Here is a 26,203-nt window from a genome sequence, read left to right on the forward strand (position 1 = left end):
TATTTTCTCTGTGTGGTGGTACTTACACACTGTAGGGTATTCATTTCTCAGTCTTTTTGATTCATTAAACAGATTGACTTTTTTTCAAAGTCTCTCACTGTGTTGTATTTTTTCCATCTGTCAATTTTTAATGGCTCTTGTGCAACATTTCAGTTGTTACAACATCCTTTTTAAGATGTGCACATCAGAGTTGTAAACCACGTGCCAGAGTACATGGATGTGTCACATTCAGGCACACTCCTGGAGACCTTTATTTTGGTCATTAAAACTTTGCAGGATGTATCTATTCCAAGTAAAATCTCTGTATTTCGACACGGTTCAGACTAAAGAGATGGAGGGAGTGGTGGGACACTTCCAAACTCCATCCCCGTTCCTCAGTGGATGCAGAAGTTCAAATATGATCCCATGATTCTCACTGGGGTTCCTTCACTGAAAGTCAGATACACCCTTGGGCCAGATGTGGGCAAACACTTGTACCAATGGGCTCAGCTCCAGGATTCTTGTGATAACATCAAAATGTCTGCATTTGTTCTGCAAATGGCTTGCTTCTAGCCAGGGTGGTTGCTCAGGATCATAAATGGTGTGACTGCAGTGGTATGTCACTGAATTAGCAGAGAGCTAGCAGAGGGAGCAGCAAGTAGAGCCAGGGAGGAATTCTTGTTTCCTACACCTTGCGCTAGAGTAGACCAAACAAGGCTTTCTAGGTCTGGAGGTTGCCTTATGTGTTTTGGGATTGGGGAGGACTTAGATGTGTCTGACGATGCTGAGATGTACTCTGGGCTATGTTTCTTTGACCACTTGCCTCCCCTGATCAAATGAGTGGGGAGGAGCATGAGATAGGAGTGGTGGTACTCTAGCCTCTTTCAACGAGGAAGGGACTATTGTGGTTTGCCCTGACCTGTGTAACTCAGGCCAAAGAACTTTACCAAAAGAATTCCCAGAGCATATCTTTTAGGAAACACAATCTTGATTCTAAAAGTGGAGCGCTGAAGGATTCACCATAACTGGGGTTGGCAACCAAAAATAGCAAGAGGAGCCATTTTTTCCAGTTTGGTAAAAAAAAAAACTCAATAATTCAAGAGCCATAATGCATGTGAATATAAGAAGTTTCTTAAAAAGTAACATAAAATCATACTTTTTGTAATCTCTATTTTAAGAATAGCACACACAATGATTTGTAACGTGATACATGTTTACTGCAGGACATTCACAAACTTTTTACATGTTCTGTTTCCTCACACTTTACCTGTGTGTGTGTGTGTGTGTGTGTGTGTGTGTGCCACTGTCTTCCTGACTTTCACTCCCCAGCCCCCCCCCCTCGGATGCTAGGGGCATTATCCAGCATTTTGAGATCACATATCATTTGCTATTTAGATAGTTCTTCATTTTTGGGCTTTTAGATATTCACCGTTTATTAAAAAAAAAAAACAAAAAAAAAAACGGGGGCTTTTTTTGCATTTATAGTGTTGGGGGCCCCAAAGAAGTCCTTAAAAAGCCACATGTGGCTCCAGAGCAACAGGTTGCAGACCCCTGGTCATGACCCTTGGTAAATTATTCCAGTGGTTAATTAATGAGTGGGCATGATACAGCCCACCGAATCTTTTAATCCGGCCCATGGCTGGCCCCTACAGCCTGGAGCAGGGCCTGTGCAGCACAGTTTCTCAGCGCCTGTTGGCCAGTTTCCAACCAATTAGTGTCTGAGAGCTTGCAGAGTATAGGGGCAGCATGTGAAAATGGCTAATAGGAGCTGAGAGATTTTGCTGGGAGTGGAGCAGAAGCCATCCTCTCCCTCAGCACGGAGAGCCGCATTGAATGGGCTGGGGCTGTTGGCAGGCAGGAAAGCCTGCCTCAGAGTGCTGCTGGCCAGCAACTGTTTAGGTAGGCACCTCTTGGCCAGAACCTGGGTCTGGCACTGTACCCCAAATCCTTCCAAGACCCTGCACCTGCTTCTAGGCCCCTTCCCCAGACCAGAATCCTCCCCTGCACCCATACTTCCAGGACCTTCAAACCCAATACCCTGCATCAGGTCACAACCCGCTCTTTCACTCAAGCTCCCTCTCAGACCCCACAGCCTATCTTGCCCCCCAGTCCATTATCACGAGCTCTCTTCTGCACCCAGATGCTGTCCCAGACCCTTCATCTCCTCCATAAGAAAAAGTTCAGCCCTTGACCACTTATCAAAATCTTGGAGTGGCCCTGTAACAAAAATTACTGCCCAGCCTGGGTTAATTGTTCGCACTGTAAACAAGGTACACCTCATTTCCATTCTGAATTTGTCTATCTTAATTTCTAGTCATCAGAGCTTGTTATGTCTTTGCTATATGGAAGAGCCCGTTATTAAATATTTGTTCACTATGTAGGCGCTTAGAGTGTAATCAAATTACCTCTTACCTTCTCTTTGTTAAGCAAACTAGAGCTCCTTAACTTTGTCATTAGAAGGCAGATTTTCTAATCTTTTAATCCTTCTCATGGCTCTTCTCTGAACTCCATTTTTTCCCCCCCTTGAATTGTGGATCTGGGCAGTGTGCCAGCAGTGGTCACACGCATGACAAATGCAGAGGTAAAATAATTGCTCTTCTCCTCAAGAGTCTTCTATATACACAGGCAAGAGTTGCATTAACCCATTCAGCCACAATAGAAGCACATGTTCAGCTAATGAGCCACTAAAACTCCTAAATCATTTTCAGTCACTGCTTTCCAGCGTAAAGTCCTCCATCCTGTAAGTATGGCTGACATTCTTTTCTGGAGGTGTACCTTTTACATGTAGTTGTATTAAAATACTGAGTTGCTTATACCCAGGTTACCACATAATCCAGAGAGAACTGAATCAGTGACCTATCCTCTTCATTTTTCATTGTTCCCACAACTTTTGTTTGGTATGCAAGCTTTCCCTGATATTACTCCAAGTTATTGATAGTTATATAGCGTCGGGTAAGAAAGGTTGCTGAAGGATCCCACTGAGAACATGCCCGCTCAATAATTATTCCCCATTTATAATTATATTTTGATACTTCTCAGTTAGCAACCTGTCAGCCAATTTTTAATCTATGTAATGTATGCCAAGTTAACTTAATATTCTAGTTTTTAAATGAAAATGTTGACACACCAAGTCAAACACTTCACAGAAATCTAGTACTCACTGCTGTTACTTTGAGCAAACAGATTGTAATCTCATCGCAAACATCATAAATCCAGGTTGATTTGCATTAGCTGTATTTCCCTCTTTTAATTTGGAGTGTCATATAACAGCAGCTCTCAACCTTCCAGATTATTGTACCCCTGGTATGAGTCTATGTTCTGGGTATCCCAAGTTTCAGCTCATACAGAAACAAGTTACTTACAAAAGCAGACCTAAAAATACAGCAGTGTCATGCCACACTATTAGTGACAAATTGTTTACTTTTTCATTTTGTTATATAAAATAAATGGATTGAATATAAATACTGTACTGTGTTTCATTGTATATTACATAGAGCAGTATAAGCAGGTAATTGTCTGTATGAAACTTTAGCTTGTGCTGACTTTGCTAGTAATTTTTGGGTTACTGGAAAGGAGATAAATATTTAAATAAGTTGATTTACTCCCTAGAAGTCCTCTGTGTACCCCAAGGATTACATATACCCCTGCTGAAGAGCCACTGCCATATAGGATGCTCTGTTTTCTTGCCTGGGATTGATGTCTGATTAGCAAACCTGTAATTGCACAGGTCATCCTGTTTACCCTACCCTCTTTAAATGCTGGCTCGTTAGCTTTCTCCCGGACAATAGGTGATGGAACTAGAAGTGCGAGGGAGGTGAGGGGTGCTTGCTTAAAGTGGTTTCCACTATATTCAGGATTGTCAGTTGCTCTCCGCATTCCCACTATAAAAATTGTTCCAGTCTTCTGGAACTGGGTTCCAAGACTTACCAAAAATAACATTTAAGTGCAATACTTCATGAGCTAGCTCTTCTAAAACTCTCAGATGCAAATTATCTGGACCTGGCAATTTTTTAAAAAACATCTAGCAGCAGATTCTGCTGTCTAACATTGTCCTGAAGTGCCAGTGGAGAAAATGATAACATTGAACTACATGTGTGTTCTCATCCAAAACAGAAGAAATATTTATTGTGCACTTCAGGCTTTTCTACGGCATTTTTATTGTTATACACACATTTAAAATTAAGTTGACTGAAATTTACAGATAGGCAAAATAAGCAAATTACTGTTCTGGAGCTTGGTCTGATTTAAGAATATTTGTAAATTCTGACATGGAAAGTTAATTGGTGTTTAAGTGGTTTAACTGTTTGAATCTCGAATCTAACATCATTAAATAATTCTGACTCTGTATGATTTCCTGCAACTGTAAAAATTTTAACTAGATAACAATTGAAAAATATCTTAAACTTAAATATTTGTGAAAATTATAAATATAATTCAGCAAATTATCAGTGATAATTCTTGGCAATTTGTATGTAGTACCAATATCCTTGTCAGAGGTTGTTTTTTACCTAAAATTAAAATAAATTAGTGTACCATTAGTCTCATTTTGAAAATAGAATTTGTTTAGTTAAAATTTAATCTAAAATAACAGTAGCTCAAATTTTCCTTCTGAGCTAGTCAATCATTTTAATTTGTCTCAATTTAAAATCTCATCAGCACAGAGTGCACCTTAGCTGGAGTGGAGACTGGTGTCCTGAACCTTTATTTTCTTAAGAAGGTCCTAAAATATTAAATGTAAATATTAGATTCCTGCAACATCAAAGCTGTATGGCTAAGCACTCAAATGGTCTGATTATGCCAAGTATCAGAGGGGTAGCCATGTGAGTCTGTGTCTGCAAAAACAACAAGTCCTGTAACACCTTATACTTTGCCTTTTTTTTCTTTTTGGTCCTCTGTACTTGTATAAGTCAGTCTGTATTGGAAATGAAATTTATCTGAATAAATGGATCTGTCTCATGAAAGCTCATCACCAAATAAATCATTTTGTTAGTCTTTAAAATGCTATGTTTCTGCTGTTTTGTTTTGTTGGAGTACGGACTAACATGGCTACCTCTCTGTTACCTTATAGACTAAGGAATTTAAGTGTGTTCCTCTGTAAGGTGCCACAGAACTTCTTGTTTTAGATGATTACTCCAATTAGCACTTTATTATGAAGTATATGCACTAGAATGAAATGGAAATAAATATAAACGGTTTTTTTAAACTCTGCTTTTTTAGGCAGACCTATTGCTTTGTCTGTCCAGCCTGCACTTTAGCATATTTTAACTTTTGCAAAACCTTAATGTTGCATTACCATTGGGTTGTTTTACATACAACTGTACCTACTGATGTGGCATTAGGCTATGAGTGAATACTCTGGGAGTCATTCTGAAGCACAAGACTGAAAGCAATATGTTTTTACAACACATGAGATGTGTGCGCACAGATTTGCTAATGCACCCGTTGGACATGGCTTAATGTTCTTGACAGACTGCCTCAATTTTAACGTGGGCTTTTAGTCTTAAAGTAGTGGGTCTTGTTTGACACAGCATTCCCTAATAACATTACATACTTCAGAATGAAGGGATAGCACATAGTAGAGAAAAGGTTCTGAATAGATTGTCACTATGGAATTTATTTAACATTGATTTCTGACAAAATGGGGTCATGTTGAATATTCCCGATTTTGTTTTCCCTGCATATGGTTTTACAAAATAAAGTTAATCCCAAGACACTTGACTTAATTAGGGCAAGGGATGGCAATTTCCCTTTGCCCTACTTTGTTCACCTGTTCTTTCATTTTCTCTTCCTCAGGATCCTATGAACCTTTCCCTAAGAATTGTAGTAGTGGTCAGATCTCCAAAGCCTGTTTTATTCAGTGGAAGGATTCTGGTAGACTGCAATGGGCTTTGAGTCAATGCCTAGAAGCTTTGACTTGGCTTTTAAAGCAATTTCATAATTATAGGCTTAATTTTAAAAGTGAGTCTGAAGAGGGAACTGCCCATCAAAGAGAAACTGCTAGAACTAATGAACAGCTCAATTAGATAAAAGTCAGGGCTCCTTTGAAATTAATTTAAAATAGGTTAGGAGCCAATTCAAGACGCCCACTAACTTTTTAGGGAATAGTAAAAAGAGAAATCAGATTAGAGGGAAAGTGAAGAAATGGGGACGCAGTAGAAAATGGACAGGGGAGTGGGTGACGGGATGGGAGCAGGTAACGTATGTCAGGCTTTCTTATTTTTTAGCTGGGTGATGATGTGCCAGCCACGCACAGCTGGGTGGTATTTGTGACTGTGACCACCACCAAGGCCAGGCTGGCCAATCAGAATGGATCAGTGTTGAGAGCTGCATTCTAATATAAGATCATTTGTGCTGTTCAAATGCATGTGATCTCACTGCTGCTCCCCTGATTGTTTTTGGTTCTTTTGTCATGGCAGGTGTAATCTAGGGATGTAAAATCCCGTTAAACAATAGGTAAACCTACTGTTCGCCCAGCTGGGGTGGGGGGTAGGGCTGGGGACTGGGGCTGCTCCTGCCCAGCTGGAGTTTGTGTCACCCAGGCGCGCAGCGGACAAGGACACTCCAACTGGGCTGGAGCAGCCCCCCCATCCTCAGTGTGCCATGGCCAGAGGATAAGGAGGGGGGCAGACTTCCCGGTGTTGTCCTCCACCTGGTCACTGCAGGTGGGGGTTGCTCCAGCAGTGGTGGAGCACCCCTTACCTGTAGTGGCCCTGCAGGGCTCAAGCAACTTCCTGTCCTTGCTGAGCAAGCTCCAACCCTTGCTGGTTAACCTACAATGTCCCTAGTGTTGCCAGAAATACTCCAGTCATTTCCTTTGTTTAACATTGCAGATTTTCTGAGCTTTACTTGTCTACTTTTTAGAGACTGGAAGGATTCTGTAGCATGAGCGGTTTCTACTCTAAGATGTCTCCTTTGGCATTAAGGAAGTCAATACAGTAAACCCTTGAAATGCGCGATTTCGAGTTGTTGTGCCTAACTCACATAAACATGAGTTAAGCACAGCTCAAAATCCTGGCCCTGGCTCAGCCCCATGGGGCCCCGGCCCAGTCCACCTCCCAAGCCCTGCTCACCACTCCACTGGAGTGGGGGAGAGGGGGCAGCTCCTCCCAGCTTCAGTCAAGCCCCAGGGAAGCAACAGAAATTCATGTGCAATCTAACCATAGCTTTAAATTGTTTCACTGCTAGTAATGCTATAGCAATATCTGGTACTCATGGGCTCTTTAACAGGCAAACACAACAAGATACATTGTATGGAAGTTGAAGCCAGACAAGTTCAAACTAAAAATAAGATTCAATTTAACCTTTTGGAACAAATTGCCAAGGTTTGTGGTAAATTTTCAGTGGCTTGGAGTGCTTCAATCAAGAGCCTGTGGCTTTTTGGAAAAGATGTAGTTCATCCACAGGCTATTGGGCTAGGTATGGGAATTACTCACTGAAAGTCTATGGCCTGGGTCAGTTTAGATGATGATGGTCTTTTCCATCTTTAAAGTACGTGAAATTCATGGTTAAGTCAGGAGACACTATTCAAAAGACATCCCCTTTAATGGGACCAAATGGAATCTGAGTAAAACTGGCTGAGTAAAACTGTCCTCATTTAACACAGTGGCAGTTATCTGGGTTCAAGATTTCAGTGTTGGTAATTAAAGTTTTGTAGATTTCTGTCAATCATTGCACACACCCTCCAAAGAATATATGGTTTTGAATTTATTTAAGACAACATATTACTACTTATGCCCCCCCAAGTCCAGTTCAGTGTAATCTGCAGTAAAATTCTCTCTGAAGCAATAAAGCCAAATGTTTTGTGGGACCCAGTTTCTGCACAATCATTATTTCATTGCACCACCAATATGGTTACAATGCAGTTGGTTCTTAATACATTTGTGGCAGAGCAAAATTTTAATTGTATTTCAACATTTTCTTTTTATCATGGCAGGGCACTACCATGTCATAACAGGCCCTGGAATGATTGTTTTTTCTAGTGTTTTATAGCGTAGACATGACTTAGGATTTGTGTCAAATTTGGGAGATACTTCTTTTTGAAATCTTTCTAAAGAGAGGAGCTGTTTAGGCATTTGAAAGATTAAATCACAAGCCCAAGGGAAGTGGAAAAACCATCAGGAACTTCATTTAAAAAGCATATTGAAACAAACTGAACCTAAAATAGGATACAGGATCTACATGAGTTTCTGCAAATATTTTATCTGTGTTGAAGATGAGAAGTTTAAGAGTTAAGTATTATTGAGATGCGGTAATTTTTAATATGAGAAACAAAATTAGAAGACTTGCAAAAAGTAGTTTGCCAAACAATCTTTTCAGCTATGGAACAATTTGCCCTTGTTAAGATAGTTAATTCGTCTCTGTATATAAAGATCAGAGCATGCATATCAGCTACTTGGTTAGGGTTGTACTTGGACTATTCTTCATCCGCAAAATACATCTCTGTGTTCTGTTACTTTATTTATTCAGTGTTTTATTTATACCATGTCTGCAGTGTTTTACAAACTTCAGCTTCTGAAGGCGGATACATTTGTGCAATGAGCTCTATGTGGGTGGACCTTGTGCATGTGTGAATCTTTTTGTAGTTTCCTGGTTTAAGTAGGACAGAAAATAGCCATTGATACTACAGATTCTTTTACACAAGAATAGTATGACATGTTTGAGTAGTGCCGTTGAATTTGTGGGTGTAAAATATTTAATATATGGATGTCCAGAATTGGGGGCTCAGCTTCGTAATTTTTGTGGGGAAGGGCTATATCTAATGTACAATTCCAGTAGAGTCCATACTGTCCAGTATAGCACTATGTACTACCGTTATGCAAATGATAAAAATACACGGTTGTTGGGAGAAACTCAAAAAAGGAATAGTGAGGGTAGAATCCCCAAACAGAGGAAGAAATAAGTTTGAGAATTTTTTTGCTCTTATTTTGAATTGTCTTGTTTTGAAAATGTTAATATATTAAATGCTGAGTGTTTTTAGACACAGGAGTGGGGGAACCAAATCAAGGTTAGTGGTGGGAAAGCTCTTCTGTATATTTACATGAAAATGACTTAGAGGGGGAAAAGAGAATGAAACTTACAAAAACAAAACACATAAGCAAAACTCTGAAGAGTTACTGGATAGCTCATCTCAAGTAGCCCATTTGCATGCAGTGCTCGGGGTGCTGCCACATCCCCATGCTCAAAATGATTTCCATTGTATACAGAATTCATAGTTTTGGTTCAATGGCTCTCACCATCCACGCTACAAAAACGTTGCAGTGCCCCTTTGAGCATCTACTGAGCTGCTGGCTTTAGGTGACAAATCTGAATTGTCCCAGATTGAGGTGTCAGCAGACGAGATTTTGGAACAAATTGATGAATTAAACAGTAATAAATCACCAAGAGTTTTGTGGGAACTCAGATATGAAATTGCAGTACTGCTCTGTAATGTGTATCTGATGCTTAAAACAGCTATGGACTAGATATCTGGAAGATATCTAATATAACACTTTTTTTTAAATGGCTTCAGATGCAATCCTTACAATTACAGGCTGGTAAGCCTGACTTCAGTACCAAGCAAACTGATTGAAACTATAGGAAAGAATGCAATCATCAGACACAGGTGATTACAATATGTTGGGGGGAAGAGTAAGCCTGGCTTATGTAAAGAGAGATCATGCTGCTTCAATTAATTATAATTCTTTAAAGCAGTCAACAAACATGAAAAAGGGTGATGCAGTAGGGGCAGCTATTGGAGTTTCAGAAAGCTTTTGACAGTGTCCTCCTCAAAAACTTTGAAGCACTCACAATAAGAGGGGAAAGTCCACTCATTGATCAGGCTACATCTATACTAGAGTTTTGTAGACAAAACTTGGGTTTTGTCAACAAAACTTGTGGCACATCTACACACAAAATGTTTTATTGACAGAAACTGTTGACAAAGCTATGTAGATGCTTGGGGCGGGGCGGACTTTGACAAAGTAGATCAAAAGATCGATCCACTTTTAGGTATAGACGCAATCTGTCACCAGAAGTTTTGTCAGACCATCTCTTCCAACAGTAATTTCTGTAGACAGATGCTTTTAGTGTAGACATAGCCTAACTGATTGAAAGACAACAAACAAAAGTAAGATGTAAACGGACAGTTTTCAAAATGGAAAGTAGTATTTAGCAGGATCCTTTGAATCTGTAGTTGGCCATTCTGTACTGGCCAACAGTGCTGTTCAGCATATTCATAAATAACCTGGAAAAAAAGTCTGAGGTAGCCATGTTGCTGTGTCTTCACAAAACAAAGCAAGCACTCCTGGGGGGCCTTAAAGACCAACATTATTATTTATTAGGTAATGAGTTTTCATGGGAAAGACCCACTTCAATTTCTGGAGCAGAACTAAGAGAAAAACTGAGGAATTGGATAAATATAAACATTTTAAAAGTAAGCTGGGGGGGGGCGGGAATGGAGAAAGACAACCCTCTGCAAAGTGTCAAATTAAGTGGGATGACTGGAAAAAGAATGTGAGCAATGAGAGAGCAGTTTGCAGATGATACAAAATTACTTATGATAGTTGAGCCCAAATCATAGTGAAGAGTTACAAAGGGACCTCTGAAAACTAAGTAACGGGGCAGCAAAGTAACAGATTAAATTCACTATCACTACACTAGAAAGAGATCCTGGAGTTGTCCTAGGGAGTTCTCTGAAGACATCTGCAAAGTGTGTAGCTGCAGTGAAAAAAGCTAACAGTATTTTAGGACCATTTGGAAAGGGACTGATAGGACCAAAAATATAATGCCACCCACATAGTGCACCCACACTTAAATATTCAGTATGGTTCTGATCAGCCCATGTTAAAGTTGGAATTGGAAAAAATACAGAAGAAGCTATGCAAGGAGAGGTTAAAAGAGATGGGGACACTAAACCTGGAAAAGAAGACTAAAGGAAATATGATAAAGATCCATAAAATCATAAATAGGAATGTATTTACCCCATCACATAACACAAAAAAGTGGGGCCACTTAATGAAATTAATAGGTAGGAGATTTAAACATATTTACACAAGTAAAATACAAAAGTAAGAAGGCATAGTCAATCTGTGGTACTCCTTGCCAGGGGATGTTGTGAAGGCTGAAAATATAACTGGATTCAAAAAAAGAATATGTTCGTGAAGGACAGGGCCATTAACTATTAGTCAGTATGGTCAGGGATGCAGCTCCATCGTCTGTCCCTAAACTTTCAACTGACAGAATCTGGGACTGGGCAGCTGGAAATGGATCACTTGATAATTGTCATGCTCATTCTGTCTAAAGCATCTGGCCCTGGCCAGTGCAGAAGACAGGGTGCTGGACTAGGTGGAACTTTTGGTCTGACCTAATGAAGCTGTTCTTATGTCCTGACAGTGTTCTAACATTGCTTCCCTGCCTACCCCCATCCACTCCCCCCACCCCCCCAAATACAGGGGACAGGATAGCAGGTTTATGTAGTCCCAGCCACAATACTGACAGCATGTTGGAACCCAGATGCAGTTAACTGACTCATTTAGGCTTACAGACCTCTTAAAAATTTAGGAAATCATTACTGATTGGAACACTGATCTAACTGGACTGTGCCCATGACCCTTGAATCAAAGCACAACCAGTTACAATTAGCTAAATCAGTCTGAAAGGTTGCAGTCTGTTTTTTGTCTTGTCACATCCAGGGCGAGCATGGCGCGTGTGTTTTGATGTTTGTTGCTTGCCATCTTGAGGTGGGTTTTATAGGAAAACCTAATTTGAAAAGATTTTAACCCCCCTCAGTGGGGTGGGATGGGGTGGGGTGGGGGTGGATCTGCCATCTGCCAAGAGACGTTCAAGTTACATCAAATAACTTGTAATTAGATCCACTGGACTTTCAAGTTATGGCCTACATAGTTAACTGGCACTGTGAGAGGCAATCTGAGAGTTTGGGGGCACAAACCCTAAAAACTGTGGAGAACATGTATTTAAATTGGATCACATATTAAAGTGTGAGCCAGTACCATGTGTCTGGGTCAGGGTGATGTAGGATCATAGTCATGTAAGAAGAGGGGGCTACCTGGTGTACCCCTGAAGATTGCACTTTCCACCTGACCTTCATAGTGCTTTGACTTTAGAGTGACAAACACATAACTCACCTTGGTTTGTGCTGCAGCTGCTGAGACATGTAACCTTTTGAACAGCCAAAGAATCATAGAATCCTAGGGCTGGAAGGGTCCTCAAGAGGTCATCTAGTCCAGCCCCCTGCCTAGAGTAGGATAAACCCCAGCTAAATCATCCCAGCCAGGACTTTGTCTAGCCGGGACTTAAAAACCTCTAGGGATGGAGATTCCACCATCTCTGTAGCTAGGTAAAGTATTCCAGTGCTTTACTACCTTCCTGGTGAAATAGTTTTTCCTAATATCCAGCCTGCACCTCCCTCTGTAATTCTAGACCTTTTCTCCTTATTCTGCCATCAGTCTCTACTGAAAAGTCTCTCTCCATCCTCTTTAGAGCGCACCCCTCAGGAAGTTGAAGGCTCCTACCTTATCACTCCTCACTCATCTCTTCTGCAAACTAAATAAGCCCAAGTCTCTCAGCTGCTCCTCATAGATACCTAATCATGTTTGTTGCCCTCTGCTGGGCCTGCTTCAATGCATCCTCATCCTTTCTATACTGGGGGCCTGGAACTGGACACAATACTCAAGATGTGGCCTGACCAGTACCAAATAGAGAAGAATAATAACTTCTTTAGATAAAAGGAATTTAAGGGTACTGATGTAATTTGCCTGTTGAGGAGTTCAGGAGGTGTTCAAGACATATACCCTAATGGATGTGTTTAAATACTAAATAATTTGGACTGGATTACATAGCCAGCAGGTGCAGGGAAACTGGGAAATATTACAAAAGCTTGGGAAATGACTATTTTTCAAGTAACACAAGTAAGGTAGGAATTCTGTATTCTAGGAAATGCATGTGATTTGGTGTTGGAAAAACACTTGTGCAAAATTCAGCGTTTTAAATGTAACCCCCCCCATAAGTAAGACTAATTTATTTGCACCACTTTGCTGATACAGCATTTCTGAATGAAAACACAAAAGACCAAGAAGACTAAAATAATCTCTTTACCAAGGATGATATGCTGAAGTTAAATATAAAACTATTTCTTAGTTTCCTAGCTCTGCTGATTTTGTGGGAGTGACATAGGGGTCTATATTTAAAGTTCAACTACAGAAGGATAAAGAGTTTTGGCTTTTCTGTGCTGTAGGTTTAAATCATGTGTGATATTTTGTAATTTATGATTTTTTTAAGGGAAGCGCATTGCTTTGTATTGTTCTAATTCATAATTTGGGCCCCTTAAATAGCTAAGGGAGACAGGGCACTATTTAACATTTTGACCTGAATCTCACGGGCCATGTCTACACTAGCCGAAAACTTCGAAATGGCCATTTTGAAGTTTACTAATGAAGTGCTGAAATACATATTCAGCGCCTCATTAGCATGCGGGCAGCCGCAGCACTTTGAAATTGACGTGGTTCGCCCAGATGGGGTTCCTTTTCGAAAGGACCCCAGCTACTTCGAATTCCCCTTATTCCCATCTGCTCATAGGAATAAGGGGACTTTGAAGTAGCCAGGGCCCTTTCGAAAAGGAGCCCCATCTGGATGAGCCATGCGGCGGCGAGCCATGTCAATTTCAAAGTGCCGCGGCTGCCTGTGTGCAAATGAGGCGCTGAACATGTATTTCAGCACTTCATTAGTAATCTTCGAAATGGCTATTTGCATGGCCATTTCGAAGTTTTTGGCTAGTGTAGACGTAGCCACTGTGTTTTATAATATAATGGATCTCTAACATCTTCATTTTGAAATATCCTGTGGTTAACTGAGATGAAAAAATTTAAAAAAACCACTTTTTGTATATGACACAGTTTTAAAAAGAAGCTGTTGTATTACCTTGTCTGGAAAAGAGAGGGGATAGACATTTTCAGTGTTGTGTTATAAGAATGTCAAAAAGCACCTGTCTAGAATTTGAGATTCATGGTGTGTATTTTCTTAGTCGCCCAATGGCTGAATATTTTAAAATGGTTGCTTTAGGCTATAAAAGGGGCACAGAAGCCATCTTTATTTGAATGAAGTGTAGACAAATATTAGGAATTTGCCAGAACAGTGATCTGTAGGTTTTCATTTATAGTTTGATTCCTGCTGAAACTATTTTCACTAATTTATTCAACAATATTACGTATAAACACACAAGAATAGATATCAAATTACTAGTTTTCTTTTCTTGTGCCAACATGTACTGAAGTACTGTGGTGGCAGACATATGAACGCCTTAACATTGTGTCAGGATTGTACTTTTAAGGTGAAACTGTGGTGTTTAGTCCAGGAACCAGGAGTGTAAATTTTTCATGCCTAAAACTATACTACCAGGTCAGCAGCTTCTGGCTAAGGTTTTTCACCATCAAAAAAATCCTTTTGTCTCTTCATATGGGGAAAAAAAGATTTTGCACTTTAAAGAGCTAACTAAAATAGTTCTTTTAGATTCAAAACCTCGTGTTCTACGAAGGCAATTAACTGCAAGCTGATGGGATAGCAATAAAAAAAATGGAAGTGGTTTCACTAAGCAAAATTCTGAGGCGCCTGATGAGGAGGGGCACTTGAGGCTGTAAATTTCCTGACTCTCTCCATCGTGCATGTTCTGTTCATCTTTAGTAGTCTGAAGGTGTCGTGTTGTGCCAGTAGGTGGCGGCATTGAAATAGCTAAACGTTAAATCTAGCGACATTGTTGTTGAGTTCCAACGTCAGCTATATCCGATCGTTTCTGTCCAGGCTAAACTTTGCATGTGTAGTTTGTCTGCAGACAGAAGATCACCCTGTGCGTCTTGTGAGCGAATAGTCTTACGTGCTGGCAGAGCTTTAGTTGAACACTGGGTCGTTTTGTTTTGCGCGGCTTTTGCCACCCAAACTCTCCGATTCTGCACATTGCACAGGGCTGTGCTCGGCGCTCACCCACTTCCTTGCAAATCGTTGTGTTCTCACTGGGGGGGTGTGGTCCTTCAGACCAGAGGTTTTCTGTTAGTGGCAACTGGATATTGCTGGTGCCTCGCTCACTGCTGCTAAAGCGATGCAAAGAAGCCGTTCGGGCGGGGGCGGTTCCGAATGACCCGCCAGCCAATAGGCACTGCCTCCCTTGCATATATTATGCAATAGACTGGAACCTCAGGTTTTCTGCTGAGTATAGAAGAGCTGACCTCGGAGATTTCTTTGCGCAGCCTGGGATCAGCATCTTCCAGGATCCTACCGCCGCAGACCGGGGTCTTTTGAAAATCCGCTTTATCTGACCAGCCTCCCACCACTCCCCCGTGGCGGAGACTAAACTAAGATTAATGTAGAGCAACAGAGGATCTCGGCATTATTTTTTTTTTTCTTTTTGGTGGGTGTATCTGGCTGGGAATTGCATGAATGCCCAATGTAGACCCGTGGCAATGGATCTTGGAGTTTATCAACTAAGACATTTTTCAATTTCTTTCTTGTCGTCCTTGCTGGGCACCGACAATTCTTCGTTGAGACTCGACAGTAGGTAAATAGCTGTGGTATAAAATGCGCTTCTTTTCCTTGCTGGTATATTTGCAGTAATGCAGGTGAATGCCAGGGGGCTGATTCCTTTGTCCCTCGGACTGGGCAGCACTGGGAAGCTGCAGTGGCACGGGTGGTGTGCTTGACAATTTATCTGGTGAAAGACTGAATCTGCGGGACACGGATCGCTCTAACCGCATTATGTAATTAAGCTCCATCTTTGCGGTTATTAGGGAAAATGTCCGGATCTTTGATCCAGCTGTAGCTGGCGGTTGAAGGTGGTTTTACTGCATTGAAGCATCCCGATGACATAAACAGCCGTGTTAAGTCAGTGCTGGGTATATTTCTCAGCCAGCTAGTTTTCAGTATTCAACGTCTTATGTCAATAATTCAGCTGCTGATACTTATTTTCCCTCTTTTCAGCTCTTCGGGTGCAAGTGTGGTAGCTATTGACAACAAAATCGAGCAGGCGATGGTATGTACCGATTGTTAAATAAAAATGCAATCAGGGTTTAAAGCGCGAGTTGTGAATAGACTATCAAGGTGGTGTGGGTACTACTGAACCCGTGCATGGGCGTTTTTCTTAATCGTGAAGCTTTTTTGTGTTTTTGTTTTTAATACTCTGCTGATCAAAGGCTTCCAAATGCGAACAATGCATACCTTTCCCTATAGATGCCTTTAAATTACTGAAGGCATCGCATTCTGGTTCCTGCTTTTTAAAAACCTATTGGTCACGATTCCGTGTGGGAAAGGGATTGAAATATTTCCACTGCCATATTTTCCCCCAGAATCCCCCAAACATCTCAGCTGGTTTATCCCTGGAAAATGAGACCAGTCACAGTGTACTGATGGATCCAGTCGGGGCATCACCGGCTGCTTGCTTTACCTTCCATGGCGAACAGGCATGGGAATTGAAGTGCTTTGGAGCTGGGAACTTGCACCCTTGGGCTGCCGCTCTGCAGCGCAGTGCAAATAATGGGCTGTGTTGCGCGATGGGGAAGAAGCCGGTAAAAAAAACGCTCCGAAGGAGAACCCCACAAACCCTGTGCCGGTGCCGAATTGTTCCTGTTTTTTCATTTCCGCCTTGGCTCGGGCTGCTCTTTGTTATTGGAGCGGTGCCTGTAGCTGTTCTCACGGGATTCTCTGCCTACTGTTGCTAGGCAAACTCCGAACCTTTTACTCCGGGCTATAAATAACTCGGTCGCTCATTGGCTGAGGCGCGTAGGGGTGGTCGGCCCAGGTCGCTTTGACGTCACCCTCGGTCACGAAACACTGGAGGGAGGGAGGCAGGGAGGGAACTGCGGCAACCTGCGCTGGAAGAACTAGCTGCAGCCAGCCGCGGGGAGGCTGGGCGCGGGGGGCGGAGAGCAGTCGGTGCAGGGGAGGTGGGTCCTGCCTCAAACACACGGCGCCGGGCCGCGGGAACGCAGCGTGGCTAGTACCTGGAGCCGCATCTCTCATCGGGGGAACCCCGCTGACCTCCCAGCCACGGCAGGGCACTGATCCCAGATCCGGTGTGACGCACGTTGGTGCGGGGCCGGCTGGCGATCTTGGATGACTGTGAAGTGGAGGAGGACAACCCGCGGCGGGGGATTGGGGCGGATCAGGCTGGCTTCATGTAGAAACAACCCCTCCCCGCCGGCCTGAGTCAATTAGATGGTATTTTTGCATTCAGATGCTCTAAGAAGTGGGAAGGGAAGGGGATGCAGTAGCAGACCCCAATGCCCAGGCACTCTTGCTCAGGTTTGTAACGAGACTGATCTAATACAGTGTGTGGACATCCCACATTCTTTTGAGGCAGTTCTTGATGCAAGGGAGTACAGACTCTAGCTCTGCATGTTAATCTCAACACACTAGTAAATGAAGGGAGATTTCTCCTGCCCATCCACTTTGCCTCTTCAGAGCTGCATCCCCATCTGCTCCTTGCCTTAGTTGGGGTTGGATTATTGTTTCTTAGGCTGAGCAGAGTGGTATCCCTGTCCTTAAAGCTAGATTTCTTGCCTGATCTGCATTTTCTCTTTTATGTTTCAGGATCTGGTGAAGAGCCATTTGATGTATGCTGTGAGGGAGGAAGTTGAGGTCCTCAAAGAGCAAATCAAAGAGCTGATTGAGAAGAACTCCCAGCTGGAGCAGGAAAATACTCTACTGAAAACATTGGCCAGCCCAGAACAACTTGCCCAGTTCCAAGCACAGCTGCAGACTGGGTCCCCACCTTCTTCTCAGCCACAAGGGACAACACAACAGCCTGCCCAGCCAGCATCACAGGGCTCAGGACCTTCAGCATAGTTTCCAGTGCCCTGGCCTTCCTAGCCAGTATGCTCTGGACTACCCAGACAAGAAAGGACAAGTGGAAATCAGCCACAGCCGCCACTCATCCATTTCATTGCATTCTGCAGGCCAGACTGAAGGACTCTGCGCTACATGCACTATCACAAGATTTTTTTTGCAGTATTAAGCACTCATCTGCCCTTTTTTTGACAAAAAGAGTTCTTATTTTTCAATTTGGTGAATTAGAAAAAATTCCCAGAGAATTAGCACAAATGCAGTGGGGACTTGAGCATCTTCTGCAAATGGCAAAGAAATGGAGTTGTATGCTTGCTTGTTTTGTTTTGTTTTGTTTTTTTTAATTTTCCATTCTTCCACTTCTATTACTGATGCAAGCATGAAAACATGAAGAAATAGATTGGAGTAAAGTGATGATGGATCAATAGCCCACGTCCAGTTGAGATCCAAAGACAAGACTGATTCATAGGATCTGAGAGGAAAAGGGGGAAAGGTAAATTCAGTGTTCAACACTAAACTGTCACCTGAAACCTTAAGTGCAAATATGCTTGCAATATTTAATGAAGCCGTGGACAGGTGCATAAAGCTGTATTAGAGAGAAGGTAGGTGACAGTTGGGATGTAGGATAATTACAATGAAGGTTATTTGCCTAATGTATATTTGTGTATTTAGTGTAATTACTTTGTAAAATAGAAAATTGTAACTACTCTTTAGGTTGTACAGATTGAAATTTAGTTGTTTCATTGGCTGATCTGATGAAGTTTGGATAGGATTTTTTAATGCTATATGAATAAGAATACACCAATGCAGCTCATCAGAATTTGGCAGTTATGCTGTTTGTGTAATTTCTGAATTTCTCTGGCTGCTGAATATTTGAAGTAAATCTTTGTTCATTGTAGTTTGGTTTAAAACAGAAAAAAACACTTCAGAAAATTACCAAACCCTGCTAGCAAAATAATTAAAAATGGGTTTCCCAGTGTGGACTTTTGCATATGTTCTGTATAGTAGTATGCATATGTTTTTTGTGCATGTTATCTAAACAGTTGTAACACGTCGATGTATTTAACTGTTGCACTTGTCAACCCTCAATAAAGCATAAGATATTGATAAATAATAGTTTGTATATTGTAAAGTTAATCGTTAAGAATTTCAACAGACTTTAGTGCAACCTTTCAGTGTAACTTCATTAGGTTCGTTTTTGGGCAAAGATTTCTGTATTAATTTTTTTTTTAATTTATGGTATCCATTTTTAAAAGTGAAAAATTAAAAATATAGTTGCCATATAAAATGACTTTGAAGAGGTAGGGAAGAATACTATGTTTTGGGGGATGGAAGCCCTAAAATGGAATAAGCAATATAGCATGTAAAAGGAACTTTCATGTCAGAGAAATGCTCCCTCTTAAATTCCAATTTTGTGAGGTGTTGACCAGTTCTTAGGAAGTGCTGAGTGCCTTTCTACCCCCCTCTAGTAGTTAGTGCAAGAGTATGGGAATCTGCCCTCTGAATAGCAATGAACCTGTACACTTCAGACAGCAGTGGTTCCTTAGCAACAAACTGTACCTCCTCATGTGGAACTAGGCATTCCCATGCAAGGCAGCAGCTCAGAACCATTTGACCATGTTAGAAATGAAATAGCTGCTGTAGCTTCCAGAAACATTGCCTTTAACTCTAGGTACTGGTTAGAGCTCTGAGTCATTTTAGAATGTGCTGTGAAGTGTCTAAGAATTCCTCACTCTTTCACTCTTAACAGTTCATTTCCCACTCTGCTGATTTCTGTTGTGAAATAGGATGATGCAAGCTTTGAATACAGCATCAATAGTAAAATTGTAATGAAGAATTACAAGCCTAGACACACAATCCACTAGCATGTTGTTCAGCACTGCTGGTGATGGATAAACATATTTTCACTTTTCCCAAAACTACGATTGTTGGTGTAAACTGTAAAGTCAGGCTAGTAATAAAAAGTGCATATACTAGATGAAGATGCCTGGACCTGCAAGAAGTGGAAAAAATTACTACTTATAATCAAAGTGAAATTTACTAGTTAGGACCATAATGAACTAACCAAGGGAGTGCTACATATTTATGGTTTTCAGCCAAGAATTAAAGATGAAGTGGTCTAGAATTTAATAGTACATGTTGAACCTGTTTAGTCCTGCATCCTCAAGACTTGACCAGTGCCAAACCAGATAATTGCTGAACCACAGGAGGTCAATCTTGTCTAGCGGTATTACCACCACTTCCACTGCTTTCTGGGCTCTTAAAAGACACGTAGGGGTAAATTAGAGCTAAGTGACAGCATAGAACACTGCAAGCCAGGACTGGTGGCTGTAAATGAACTTTATGGGACTGCAGGCAACTTCCCTACACCATGACAAGTGGACATCTGGCAAACTAAAATCATGCTGGACCCACAGATGTCAGACTAGAGAGGTTTCACCTGCAGAATTGTTAATTATAAGATCTTCACTTTAAGTTAGATGCACTAGACACGAGCATCTCACAACTAATATGCAATTTATTAAAGGGTGGAAAGCTGTAGTACTTTCAGGATCTTGTTTTTGTGTTTGTTCTGCAACCCTTTGTGTTTCTTTTGCAACTACTATCAGGATAGCTATAAAATCGGGGGTGGCATTTCTTATAGGGCTTTAGCTTTTCGTGAGCAAGCAACTGCATCAGAGGAAAGTAGAACAAGAGGGCCTAATTACAGAAAAAACACTTTTGTTCCGGACTGTTGATGTATAACTTAATTCTTACATTTAGGCTTTGATCCTGCAAATACTTAAGGAGGTATTTAACTTTACATACTAAGTACTCCCATTTTCTTCCATGAGACTGATGACAATATTGTAAATTGAGCACATTAACAAAAATCTTTTGCAAGGTCAGAGCCTGGATTTGTAGTTTGATTTGGGATCTCAATTTTTAATTGAATGTATAGTTTTCCAAAACTCTGTGATGAGGTGGGCTTATTTGAACAATGTGTTTTAAATACAGCCAATTTGAAGATACTAGGTTTTTTTTTGTTCAACTAGATTGTGGAAAATGCAACATTAGAAATAATTCAAATTGATTTTGGGTTCTAATGAAAGAAATGGTGATTTTTAGCAACTTTGAAAAACTTCATGACCCATCATTTTTATCCCAATGTTGGCATTCTTCTGAAAAATCAGGCCAGGTTGTTCATTATACATCTGTAATTTTAATACACCATGTCTATATATTTCACTTCTGTAAAGACGTCTCACTTCTGTCAAACTTCAGTATATTGAGACCATGTTTGAACATTAGATTTATCCTTTTTGCCTATGTTAGCATCATATTTTCTGTTTAGGATTTTAGACTGTGCCCAGCAGCATAGTGCTTAAGAGGCTCAAGATTTTAGTTTAACAAGTTTTGGAGGGGTAGGCAGGTTATTCTGTTTCAGCAAAAACAAGAAGTGCTGTGGCACCTTAAAAACTAAAATGTATTTGTGCATAAGTTTTCATTGGAACCCATGTTGTCCAGATGCATGAAGTGGAAACTACAGTTTGACAGGGTTATATGCACAGATGCAAGCATTGTTACATTACTGTGGGGAGGACCTGTGCTAAAAGTTTAAGAAGCTCACTCCAGAATTATTTGGCATGATGTCCAGTTGAACATTAGAACGAATGGAGGCTTGAACTTGAAAACCATCTCCTCACAGTCGATCACCACTGCAGTCTGTCTTTTTGAATCCTCTTACTAGGTATTAGAACTGGCTGGCGAAACTTTAATAGACCATAGATCATATTTCTATGGAATATCAAAATCAAACTGCTTCTGGAAGTCTCTGAGAAGCTTTCCAGAATTTCATTTAGAAAGGGAAATGGAAGAAAGTTCCACCAACATAGAAAGGGCCTGTTTTGACATTTTGTGATGAAACGTTTCAATTATTAACTGTTTTTAATTTGTTTATATTAGATATTGTATTACAAAATAAGAGTCATAATCAACATGATTTTCAAACCACTCAAAACATTTTAATTTTTATCTGTGGATATCTGAACTTCAGTGTTTGCTCCACTTCTGAGCTAAGTCTGATTTTGAGTTCTCAGAATCTCATAATGAAATAGAACATCCACCATCTCTACAGCTTCTAGTTATGAAATCCTTGTCTACATGGTGCTGCAGTTGCAGGGGTCTGCATTGTACAGTGCTCTAGCTGTCCTCTGTAGACCCTGCTGGTGCAAAATAAAGGTTGACTGGGTTGTGTTGGAAACAGGTCTACAGTGCTGACTTGGTACCTTTTTAGTTCACACCACCAGGAACTATTGGGAAAGAGTAAGGCCAGGTCTGAAAAACAGAATTTTCATAGCTGGAAAAAAATGCATTTTCATTGCTGGAATTGTGTATCTTAAATCGAATATTTTGATGCCATCCCCACAGGGGAGATCAAGGGGAGAAACTCTCCCATCTACTTCCCTTATGCCTTGCAACTGCCAGGAATACTGGGGTCAACAGCACTGCCCGGATCATTTAATTTAGTGCGGCCCCACTAGGTGTGCTAAATCTAACCCCAGAAAATGGACCACTAGTGTGTCAATCTTCCAGTAATTCTAGATGAGCCTTTAATTGCTTTTTTAAAATAAAGCACAGACGCACAGTGATAAGGTGTGCTATGGATGAAAAAATCATCAGCCGTGTGGCTAAGTACCTTCGTATCCTGTCCTTTTTTTCTTTTCTCTATAAATGTACTTATTTTCTTACTGAAGACATAAAAGCAAGGGCAAGTTCCTGTTTTCTCATACATGCCACTATTCTGGGTGCATTATAAATATCTAGATAGAAATTCCACCTGCCTAACACAGTATTTAAAGATTACGCAGTGTGTAGCTGAATGTCTCTCTTAAACAACGAGAAGCATTTTTCAGTATCTTGTTATGAGGCTGTTTCTAGACTGCGGGGAAGTGTCTGCAAAAGATACAAAAATTGTGATGCACATTTTGTGTATCCTTTGCCAACAGTTCTGTTTGGGAGAGGCTTTTCCAACATTTGGCCCATCCACATGGGGCCAAATGTTGAGGTGGGGAACCCTCTGACATATCCCTTTTTCTTTGTGGAATGAGGTGTATAGGGATGTTGACAAAACACTCCCAAACACCCGATCTCTTCAGAGAGATCTGAAGTCTGGACATGTGCTCTGTCGGCAAAACTTCTGTCGACAGAAGCCTACAGTCTAGACACAGCCTGAGAGCCTCTCCATAGTTCTGTATGGAATAGCTGTACAGTAGACCCCGGACTTACGTGGAGGTTGTGTTCTTGCACAACCCTGTGTAAGTCAAATTTCGCATTAGTTGGCGGAGCCAGGAAACTGACCAGCTTAGCAGCGCTGATCAGTTACCCTGCTTCCCTGAGTGGCAGGCAGCCCAGAACCAGACACCAGCTCCACAACCCCCTCCCCTCCCCACTGAGTCCCCATGTGTTCAACTTGTGTGCTTATCTCAGGGTTCTACTGTATAGCCAGAAAGGCAACAGTGTATGTCTCAATGGTGAAAAATGGCTAGTGAAGTTGTAAAGTAGTAGTAAGCCACTACTACATTTTGGAACATAGGCCATTGACAACCATTTGCCAGTGTCTCCTTTGCCCATTCTGACCTGGTGTATCCTGCATATTTAGTGTTTGCCTTCAGAAGTTGTAGAGGGTGACTAAGAAAGTTTACTGTGGAAATCATTTGTGTCTTCAGTAAACACATTCAGATGTATTCAATGAAGGGCAAAGTGCGTGCAAAGCTAGCTGGCGACAGTGAAGACAAATACTTGCTAAAACTTCTGGTTTATACTTTTTTTTTTTTTTTAAATCCCTGATTACCTTCAATAAGCAACTAGTTGACTTCCAAATAATAGTGTGGGGGAACCAGGAATAATTTTCTTAAAAATTCTATGTTTTACCACTTTGAATATATTCTGGTAGAGTGGACTTTCAACAATATGGAAATCTAAGGCCTTCTCTATATTGAAAATTATCCCAGTTCTGGTCCCTGGCAGCCAATAGGAGTGTAGCTGCATTGATACAAATCCCCTACCATAAACAAGCAAAGTCAAACAGTGCTCAGGGGACCCTTACCCATGTTAGCCTAAGGCAAATGGCTGTTTTCCTTTCCTCTATGCTAATGGAGGGAATTTGAAAGCATTCTGCATTGGCCCAACTCTCCTCACATAGAAATCAACGGGATATTTTACCCTGGCCTTCATTAGGTATGTAGCTAGGTCAGCACTGGGTGCTTTAGGAAATCCTACCTTTCCCTGAGGTGTTTGCATCTCTTGCAGGCCAGTGTCTGCTGGAATAGGGTCTAATTCCTGTAAAAAGAGAAGCTAATACCAACAATGACGTTAAAAACAAAAATGCTAGTGAGCATACTTCCTTATGTTGTAAATACACAAAGGGAAATCATTAAAAAGAAAAGTCAACAGTCGCTTGGCTACAGTGAATGAGAGAGTCCCCAGCTGTTGCATTGTATTGAGAAGCGTAGGGTGCAGTCCCTTTGCCTGGAGTTCTGTGGGGAAGAGTGAGAGATGTGGAAAGGTCCTCGTTGCACTGCTTCCTTTCCAAACCAGTCTTGAGAATGACACACTACTGTAGTGCTGACCACTGAAGATGGGGTAAAATGGGTGGTTTTTTTATAGGAAAACTTCTTGAGCCTAGGCTGGTTTTCAAGATGATTTCTGTGTTTTTCAAGTTTTTCTTTATTGTGCTGTCTACCCTGGATGGCACAACTCTTATCTGTAGGAGCTCAAGCAGTGATTCACGGGGAACGTGTTCTGCTTATAACTCAAACAGTAATGCAGACGGGACTGAAGACAACAAGGAGTAATGCATAAGTAAGCAGGCCAATTTGCCTTCTCTAATTATTTCGTGTTGAACATCTCGTAAATCTCTCTTGTCCCACCAGTGCTCTGAAAACTGACAAGGTGGGTGGGTCTGTCTCATGCTTAAGTGGGAATACCTACCCTGCTGTTTTTAGAGCTGTTACATGATCTTCATAAGCCCCAATCTGTTGATTTCTCTTTCACATTTTGGTTTGATGCAGGGTTTTCAATGTAGACGTACCCATTTACACCTCTGTTTACAATGCATTTTAGGTATGTTCTTGGTGTCATCACAAACTCCTGTTCTTCAATTTAACCTCATTCAGCACACACCCTGTGGATCCCATTAGTAATCAGTGTTCTCCTTCCCATTAGTTTTATCACTGAGGGAAAACAATCTTGCCTTTCTGCTGCTGCCATTGTGGCTGCAGCTCAGGTGCTCAACACCCATCAGAAAGGACAGCTGCAATGTAATCAGGTGTGTTGTCAAATGTGAAGATCTGGGTGTATTTTTGAACTTTGGTAAGGCTTTCAGCAAGTGAAGTCCCTGCAAAAATTCTGTATCCTCTTCTTCAAGGAGTGTTCCAAATTTCAGTCTTTGGTGACCAGCATGCAGTATAACTGCATAAGTGCAATCTTCAAGTTTCATTGCCTATCCTAGAAAGGCACAGCTTATTTTTGCTTGAAAACAAATGAGGTCTTCCAATGTAAATCAGAGCTTTCCTAGTCCAGTTTTTCTCAACCTGGGGTACGTGTACTCTTGGGGGTACATCAACTCATCCTAGATATTTCACTAGGTTTACAACAGGTTACATAACCACTAGTAAAGTCAGTACAAACTAAAATTTCATTCAGACGAAGACTTGTTTCTACTGCTTCATGTGTCTTATGCTGAAATGTAAGTACATTGTTTCTGTTCCAATTCATTTACTTGATAAGATGGTAGAAAGACAGCAAGATTTCAGTAGAAGTCTTCCGTGATTTTTGTAAGTAAGTAGTTTTTAAGTGAGGGGTTACTTGGTGGAGTGCAAAACCAATCTGACTCCTGCAAACAGAACAGTAACCTGAAAATGTTGAATGGCAATTGTTTCAAGACCTCAGATTACCATTGGACCATGTTGCTCAATCAGTGGGGTACACAAGAGAAATCTGGGGGTACTTCCCCCCCGAAAAAGGGGTCATTATACTGTCCTACTCCATGTTAGCACTCTGCCTGTGTGCAGCTACAGCGGTAGCTGGTTGCTAATGACTGAAATCAAAACCCAGCCTGGTGTAAAATCAAGGCTTTTTTCTCGTGGGACAGACATGGTTGAGCTACCAAAAGGTGGGGCGGGGAGTGCAATCTAGGCATATGGTCTGCTGTACTATGTCAGAGCATTGGCCCGTCCTTCCAGCAACCTCTTGCTTCAGAAGAAGGCTGGACATTTCCTGACTCTTAATGGCAGTAAGTGACTTGAGTTCTTACCTTTCTTCTACGTATTGATAGCAATGTGGTAATTCTGACACACTGATAAAATTGTGGCACGGCAGGTAAAAATTTGGGTTAACACACTGAAATTTTCTTAGCAGTAGC

At 41.2% G+C, this 26,203-nt stretch overlaps 1 protein-coding gene across 9 annotated transcripts in view; it reads left to right on the forward strand.

Annotated features, from left to right (window-relative positions):
- The window catches only part of TSC22D1 (TSC22 domain family member 1), a 145,433-nt gene extending 126,526 nt beyond the window's left edge, over positions 1-18,907 (forward strand). For 6 of the 9 annotated variants that reach the window (XM_074988250.1, XM_074988292.1, XM_074988299.1 and 3 more), the window contains 2 exons: positions 15,940-15,991; positions 17,548-18,907. In XM_074988250.1, coding sequence (XP_074844351.1) covers positions 15,940-15,991; positions 17,548-17,802 — 307 coding nt within the window. In that variant the 3' untranslated portion in view covers positions 17,803-18,907. Of the gene's footprint in view, positions 1-14,559; positions 15,521-15,939; positions 15,992-16,880; positions 17,176-17,547 lie in introns of those variants that run through there. The other 3 variants (XM_074988282.1, XR_012644556.1, XM_074988318.1) reach the window with 3 other exon arrangements.
- Positions 18,908-26,203: the final 7,296 nt, after the last annotated feature.

The sequence above is a fragment of the Carettochelys insculpta genome, chromosome 1 (assembly GCF_033958435.1).
Source record: "Carettochelys insculpta isolate YL-2023 chromosome 1, ASM3395843v1, whole genome shotgun sequence".
Lineage (NCBI taxonomy): Eukaryota > Metazoa > Chordata > Testudines > Carettochelyidae > Carettochelys > Carettochelys insculpta.